This window comes from Pyrgilauda ruficollis, unplaced genomic scaffold, assembly GCF_017590135.1.
Source record: "Pyrgilauda ruficollis isolate IOZ18807 unplaced genomic scaffold, ASM1759013v1 scaffold29, whole genome shotgun sequence".
In the NCBI taxonomy this organism is placed as follows: domain Eukaryota; kingdom Metazoa; phylum Chordata; class Aves; order Passeriformes; family Passeridae; genus Pyrgilauda; species Pyrgilauda ruficollis.
Window position 1 is genome coordinate 10684959 of NW_024524266.1, and position 8508 is coordinate 10693466.

General features: G+C 40.6%; 1 protein-coding gene across 1 annotated transcript in view; it reads right to left on the reverse strand.

Moving 5' to 3' along the window:
- Positions 1–5373, reverse strand: part of MAP7D2 (MAP7 domain containing 2) — a 36084-nt gene extending 30711 nt beyond the window's left edge. The window contains exons 1-3 of the mRNA XM_041472382.1: positions 5283–5373; positions 5024–5101; positions 1650–1813 (exon numbers count right to left, since the gene is read on the reverse strand). Coding sequence (XP_041328316.1) covers positions 1650–1813; positions 5024–5101; positions 5283–5373 — 333 coding nt within the window. The remainder of the gene's footprint in view (positions 1–1649; positions 1814–5023; positions 5102–5282) is intronic.
- Positions 5374–8508: the final 3135 nt, after the last annotated feature.

Consider the following 8508-nt stretch of genomic DNA (forward strand, 5'->3'; position numbering starts at 1 on the left):
GAAAGGGAAAGAATCCAGACCCAGGCCTGCTTTAGCTTCCAAACAGGACTTTGGACACTAAGCATAAAGGACTGTCCTGGTGAGCAGAGCTAGGAATGGCACTCACATTACAACCAAACACTGGGAATCAGCCTCTCCCTCGCCATTACAGAAGCCTGCCCTCACACGTGCAGTGTCTTGGGGAGCTGGATCAGGCCTGCTGTGCTTGGGAAAACATCACAGTGTGCTCAGCCTCTCATGTCCATCTCTGGGGAAGTACAGGAGGCCACTGCAGGAGATGGGGTCGGCCCCACTAAACAGACACCTTGGGTCTGACCTGTCACTGCCTCTCACATCCAACAACTCTGCTCTCATTTCTTCAGCAAAGGCAAACCTTGGATGCAGGGGGAGCTGGCGGATACTCGCTCTTCCGACACCTCTCTGCCTTTCTGCCCTGCTCTGCTGAAAATTTTGAGGACAGGGTTTTGGATGCTTTTGTACTTGCCCCTTCCCCTTACAACCCTCATAAAGGGAATTGACTTTGCTTAGCTGCAGGAGGTTATTACAGCAGGAAATGCTGGGGAAGGAGCACATGACTTCAATGCTGTTACCACAAGAGAGAGACCTCCTACCCTTTGTTTCAGCTTTTTCCCATTTTTCTTAAAAGAATTTGAAACAAAACACATTACAAAATATTTTTAAATTAATTCTAAGCCATTACATAGAAGTCACAATGAATATGCTAAAGTTGAAAAACAAATGACAGGATACAATGTTCTCTTCAAGTAAAGTGAAAAATCAAACAAAAAATTCCGTGAACAGCTGTATGTTACTGTGAAATCATGCAGAAGTGTTTTATCTGTTTTGCAGTTATTTTGATGGAAGGACAGGGGGCAGAAAAATGGAGGCTAAGAACTCTGGATTTCTAAAGCTTTTTTTTATCTAGGAATTGAGGAAATATTTCCTTTTGGCTTTTTTTTTTTTTTTTTTTAAACCACTGCCCCCTTTTCCAAAAATCATTAATTCTTTATCAGTTGCGGGTAGCAGTGCTAGTGTTCTCCACATAATGTCATGCAGAGATATACACATACACCCTGCATTCAGAGAGCTGTACCAGAAATTGGACTCACTAGAGCAAAAAAAGAACCTTAAATGATCTCAGCAGGGAGCCTAGAAGAGAGGAAGGGCATGAAGATGCTTAAAAATATGTGATTCTGTTTCATGTTAGAATTTGAAAACAGCCTAGATGCTTCACTGCTTTAAGTACAAATTTCTGAGTTTCTGTCACTGAGGAAAAATGGAACAACACATGATTTCTTCCTCATGGACAGTAAACAGAACAGTAAGAAGAATCTTTCCCTTTTTGGAAACACTCATCTTTAAAGACCTCCTTTCAGAAAGGTGATACTTTATATTTGACAATCAGAGTCCCAGATATGTTAGCAACAGTAGATGACTATTCCGGGAGATCAGACAAAAATGTTAAAAAATTGTTTCGGAAAGTGTTTTTGATGTGCAGTGGTAGACTACTTTCAGCTGTGGTGATGTGCTTTGCAGCTCCTGCAGTAATTGCTCACATGTCTCCAGTCCTGCTCCCACCCCCCATTGTTTAATGCATGTCAATATTCAGCCATGTTCAGGGCTGCCATACATTTCCCAGTGGACCTCACCTCCTCCTCTTTAAGCTTTTGTCTCCGTTTTTCTTCAACAGCTGCTCTCTTCTGCTCCTCTCTCTGCCTCTGCTCCTCCAGTCTTCTCCATCGCTCCTCCATTTGCTTTTCATACTGAAGTTTTGCTCTTCTCTCCTTCTCCAGTATCTGCTGCTCCCTAGCAGCTTTGCAGAGAAAAAGGTGCATTTCACATCATGCAAATTTTCTTCTATTTTAAAATTATTTGGTAACATGAAACAATAGTGTAAAACAACAAATACAAGTACACAGGGTTTTAGTCAACTGAGATTAAAAATATAGTGCACAGAAGTGCTGAAATAATTAGTAAATCTAAGCAATTTGTTCAATACATAAATAGGGAAGCCCTTCTACACAAGCTGCCAGTTTGTACCCCTTATCTATGTAAAAAACAGTGCACAGAACAATTTAGCAACTTTTTAATGTTTCAAGTCCCTCTGAAGCTTAAAGCCAAATTATTTTTTCAGACATACTGTTCCTAGTAATCTTTGAAGGAAATCAGCTGTATATGTTGAAGCAAAAGCCCTTGGGACTTCTTTAAAACTGTGCTTCTTGTTACAGAGCAGCCTTTAAAATAAACACATGGAAACAACATATGCTATGTTTTCTATGAAGTTTTGAAAATACATCTTTCAGCTCATGATTTGGTGCTACATCTTTACCCACTTCTGCCTTTTCATATGAAAAAAAATTACTTCTGTTACTGAGGTTTTGCCCAGCTGTTTATTCGAACTGGAGCAATAATCTTCATGGGACATTACCCTGATTTTCAGAAACTCAGACTGCAACAACACATACTGGACTGTTGCTTCAGGTGTACATTGGAGAACAAGTAGCAGGAGTTAATGTGTCAAATTGAGAGGAAAAATCCATTTCCCATGCAAGTGTATTCCATAAAAAGGCAAGAAAGAGGAGTTCTGTAAGCATGCCTATATACACACAAGCCTGTAGTGTCACACACCAACACACATACGGCCAGTATCAAAGAAGGAATATTGCTAGGCTAAGAACTTGAAAGTCAGGGAAAGCCAGAATTAACACCGTTTATACAAGAGCTAGTCCTTCTTCCTGCTCACTTATGCCTCTGCTCACTTATGCCTGTGTTTCTTCAGTTCCTGTTTCCTTTTGCAGCACATCATCACCCTTCTAACTCTCCCATTGCTCCTAGGCTCTTGTCCAGCCATTCCAAATGCTTCTTCTTAGATCAGTCTTTTCCCCTTAGTTCCTGCCCCCAGGCTCTTTAACCACAGCTGTGACTTTCTGTCCCTCTTAGCCCTACTCCCTCACTCCCTTGGGTGAAAGCCAGAGTCTTCCCAACACCCAGATCCTTTTCCAACATTCCATTTCTTTCCCTTGAATACAGAATCCTTCTACAATACTTCTTCCTCAAATCCAGCCTGCTTTCCAGAACACCTTCTAGCTTACATTTGTTAGAAATACAGTTGATGCTGTCTTTCCCTTTTGTCCTATGAAAATCCACTCATCCTCCCCACACAAGACAGGGCAGTATGAGGGGAGTGTCAGTGATGCAGTGAACCTGGATCGAATGCATGAAGTTCAGACTTGTCAACAGAAAAAGTTACCTCAGAGACAGTGGATAACAAGTGACCAGGCATGAATTGTTCCAACTGCTAGCCACATCAGGTAGAGCAGGTGACAAAGCATGCTGGAGTTCATAAAAGCCAAAAATAAAGTGAGGTGTCCAGAGATTGTGCTAAGATTACCTTCTGAGTAAGTAGGTGAAACCTGGGACTGATTCTGGACAGAGAAGTAAACAATTCTGTCATCATGGACACACGTACAATTCTTGTTGCTTAATTTAGGGATGCTAAACCACTGATTAGTGAGTTTTGGCTTGGGTAAAAAAAGTTACTTAATATTGCTATACAGTACCTGCTGACTGCATAAAGATTTGACCCCTGGGAGAACACACTGCTTTTTTCTGAACTTCTAAAAGAAAATTCTCACAATCAAACTGTGACCAAAACCCAAAGTTCCCCATGACAGAAATGGTCTTTAGAAATATGCTTCCAGGAGGCATATATGACATCTGGGAGAAAATTGCAGACAACACCTTCCAAATCCCCTGGGCCAACCACTCCCAAAATCTCCAGGTTTCAGTTTCCTTTTCATCTCTTCTACTCCAAGTCCTTTCCAATCTAATCATCCTATCACTTTTCTTGGGAACCAGAAAAGAAGGGATAATCAGGAGGAAAGAAGAGAATAGCCTACACTGAGCATACCTGGAAGAGAAGTAAGTCCCAGACAGACAGAAGTTTGGTCAAGATTAAGTATAAAAAGCAGCAGATTTTCACCAGAACCACCAAAAGGAATCGTGCTGACCAAGCCCATGGTAATGAAAAATGTCAAGTCACTGGTCTCAAGCCCAAGACTTTGCAAAGAAACGGTCAACAGCTTGTTTAGTTATTGCAAGAAAAACAGTATTTTCCTATAATTCTTTTGACAGGTACCCATACTTGTTTAGTTGACATTTCCTCAAAATGTATGCTTACCTTTTATTTTACAAAAAATCATACAACACTGACAATTCCTTCTGCTAGGTATTGTCAGGTTATCTCTAGGAACAGTGCTATTGATCTTTCTTGTCATTACAGTGCGAAAAAGTGAAATTAACTGTTTAACACTTTTTTATACACACAGAGAGCTATAGAAAATTTCATTTATGTGTATATATATATATATATGTATACACACACACATATATATGTATATTTTAATTGTGTATACACCCACTCCACTTAAATATATATTTATACTTTTTATATATATATTTTACAATTCTCTCAATATTTCCTTGGTCAGATTAAAACTAACTGATTGTTTTAAACAAAATCTGAAATCATTACTTATGTTATTCAGGAACTGAAGAATGTTTTTTATAGTTCTCCTAAAAGATTACCCATTTTACAGCTTACAGAAAAGTACACACTTTAATGCTGCACTTAACAACTCTATTATATATTTCAGTATGGTTAAAACCAAAGAGATTAAAATTGAGGTTGCTTTATCAAATCATCCTACATAATATTCTAAGTATTATTCAAGGCTTATTTGGGATTTTCACAAACCAGGATCATAACAGCAGTATCTTGAACATAAACCTATATTCAAAGGCACACAAATCAATGAAGAAAGTAAACTTGTAAATATAAAATACTAAATATTTGACTGGAAATGCAAAAAGATTATTTTTTATAATTTAAGTTAAAAGAAGTGATAAAGACCAGAAACAGACTGAACAACAAGATTTAAAAATCAGAACACAAAAAATGCTATGTTAGTTAAGCCTATTAAAATGTATATATAAATAATAGATACACCTCCTGCCAACTTACCAAGGTATTTCTCCCTTTCTTCTCTTCTTTCCTTTGCCAGTCTTTGTCTTTCATCAGTTTTTAGAAATCCATCAATAGCTGAAGAGAGAGGGAGGGAAAAAAAAAGTCTTAAAAAGCTGTTAAGCAAAACTGGAAGGATCCAAACGAAATTAAAAGAATCCATCAAAAAGGAATCATAACTACTGCATTTAACAACTCCAATAACAAAACCAATTTTGCTTTTGTATGCAAGCAAGTTAAGGAGCTGGGATTCAGGTACCTCTTGAGCACAGCCTCCCACCCACTGCTGAACTCCAAGCACGGCTCCTCAGTGGAAATGCCTGACTCCTCTTCTCAGAACAAACAAGCATGCTGTTTGTGCTTGTTTCAGAACCAGAAACTTCCTTGGGAAAAACGGTAAGGATGCCATTAACGTGCCCTTGTTAATAAGCTCATTTTAAAGTTTTTGGCTAGATGGGAAAAGGTAGCTCAGAAAAGCAGTAAGCAGCTACATGGAGTCCCAGCCTTTATATTTATGGCCGACCACAGCCCTCCAGTTTCCTTGCTTGCTCAGCATTTCAACAACCAGCAATTACTGCTGGATGAGGCTACAGAAGCAGCAGCCCTCCTGCCCTCTTCCCCAGGCAGGAAACACTTTGTTTCCTCCTGGAGTTGGCATCCAAAAGTAAGATACTTGTTTAGGACGAGGTTGCCTAAGGATGTTTTGTACCTGGATCCAGACACCCCAGTTCTTTGCACAGCATGAGCAGCTGAAAAGCCCAATTTAAGGAGGCAGGAAGGCAGAGTGTGACACACCAGGTGGCCTGGGATCACCTGCCTGCATGCCCTGGAACAAGCATCAAAGGGACCCAAGATGGACCTTATGCAACAGCAGGAAAAAGGCCACCAATGAGTACCTTGACAGATCATCCAGGGGATGGTATCCTCTTAAAACAGCTGACAGGGCCTCCAGTGCCCTCCCTTCCCAGGATCTCCTGAGGTCTAAGCAGTGCTGCAGTGCAAACAGGCATGGTGTCTCACAGCACAGTTTACATCATTTGCAGTCATTATCTGGGCTCCCTACTGAGTTACTGACTTCTAATTAAGTCCCCTTCCTTTTGCTCTGAGAACTGCACTTATTAATTTTATCAGATAAATACAAATGGAAAAATTACATAGACTGTAACCTCAACTACCTTCCTGAAAAGTCACACTTGCAGGTTCCTTTCCAAAGGCATCCTTGTCTGTGGGAGCAAGGATTTTGCATAGGAAGTGCCTTTCTATAAAATGCACAGTTCTGTAGGAAGGCTGAAAGCCAGCCTCACTGGCCCCTGGTGACAAAGGCAGGGTCTCAGCTGTCCCCCATTACAATAACAGCTTGCTTTTTCCCCAAGCAGCACCTTCAAAGACCATCTCTAATCCTTGTCAGCACACACAGACTGCAACTACCTGAAGGCAGCCAGGCCCCTGGAAAAATGTGATTATAGCTCCCAGATGGTTAATTACAACTAAATTTGCGGGTCAAATACATATTTATTTATTTATTACCAAAGACTCATCCTACTTCCATACTAGTCCACTTGTTTGCTCATTTGGCTGACATTTATTTTCAGATTTGACAAGGAAGGAGGAGACAAGAGGTGGCAGCTCAGTGAAGCAGCCATGGCAAAGGTTTGTAACTGCTCTGAAGGGGCCTGCAGTTAAGTAGGCAAGAAGGTGAATCAGCATAGGTATTTTACAGCTCCAATGGAAAGTTTTTCAGCGATCTCAGAGTCAAACAAACATGAAACCTACAACTCAGGCTAGAAGCAGCAGAAGGATGCGAAATTCTGATGGATCAAGAGCCCAAAGATGGAGGACTGAGCTTGGGAACAAGGCAGCTGCAGAAAGGGAAAGAAACAAGCAGAGGCACAGGTTAAGGTCTTCTGTGGCAAAGGATGTAACTCATGTGGAGCGGTGGAACCTAAAGTACAGAAACTAGAATGGGGATAAATGGAGGGATGGAGAGGAACAGCAAGAGAGTTCATGTCCATGAGCTATGTTCACAAAATCCTGCACTGATTCTCATCACTCTCCTGGCTTACAGTAACTATCTCAGAAATCCGCCAGCAAAAATGTATCCCATTATGCCCATCAATAAAATCACAGCTAACGCATCTCTACTTTGATTGCTTCACAAACACAACTGGTAAAAGTGGATCTAAAACCCTTGGTCACAACCCCACTGCTATCCAAAGCTGATGCACAATTTTTCAGGTTGGCTTTCTCAAGCATTTGAATATCTCAACCCAATTCAGAAAATACTATAAGATGATCAAGGTTGTAATGTCACATATTAAAGAAACGAGAATGTATCCAAATTGAAACAGTCTGTACAATCTTTATTTTGCCTTTCTTACATATATATTACATTTTTTCCTTTTAGGTCCCTTTGCTTATTCATTCAGTGCACAAAAGTTGAGCCAAGTTCAAAGTTATTAGTGCTTCTTGCACTTTCTTTCTGAAACTGAAAAGTAAACAAAACTACACCTGAAGGCTTTTTGGAGAAGAGCATTCCACACTTGGCTATGTCACAGGTGAAACTACGAATACATGGAATTACTGTTCATTACATATGCAATACACCAACATGAAAAAAAAACCACAATCCACCAAAAAAACAGTAAAAGAAAACTGCATTCTAATACATACAGGCATCAAACACAAGATGGCAAGAGTAGCATTAAAATAGCACAGGCATCCTCAATGCTGGCATCTCTTAACTCAAGTACTTGACTTTGCAAATCAGCATGCCTGCCAAAAATCAGCAACTTTACTTCAGAAAGTGAATACAGTTTTGAAGGACAGAACAACTGCTCCCTGGGTGATAGCTTGTACAATGGGATGAATTCAAAGGCCAAAATGACTGTACTTTATGCATCTTCACATAACATTCATAAAACATTATAAATGCAGCGGGCACAGCAGTTACCTGCGGCAAGGAATTTCACTAATGACAAGAATTCAAATCCCGTCTGGCAAAGCAGACTGCAAGCAGCAAGCTGGCCCAGGTAACTATCCCGGGAATAGCGTAAGGGCATCCCTGTCCCGTAACAGGGAACTGCCAGCAGAGGGCAGGAGAAGGTCTGAATGAACAGCAAAGCCCCACGGCAAAGTCGCTCTCACTGAGCTGTGACCTCGGGTTAAGCCTGTGTACGCAGCTTTATCCTGAGCCCTCCTCATATTTACAGCTAAGCCTCTGATCCCTCGCTTAGAGAGGCACGTAACAGCTAACAACATGTTTAAGAGTCAGGGCGTAAATGCAGGCTGGCTGTTCTTCTGCCAACCAGAGTAATGAATACAAAAGGATACTGGCAGAAAATTCCTTAATAAACGTTTATTCCCAGACTTGCAGAGGAATAAGGAAACTGCTCAAATAATAACAGCCAAGATTTTACTCTCAGGAAATGCACACATTTCTACTTATTACTCTATCTTGCAGCCCTCCCCAAAAGTCCTTTGCGCAG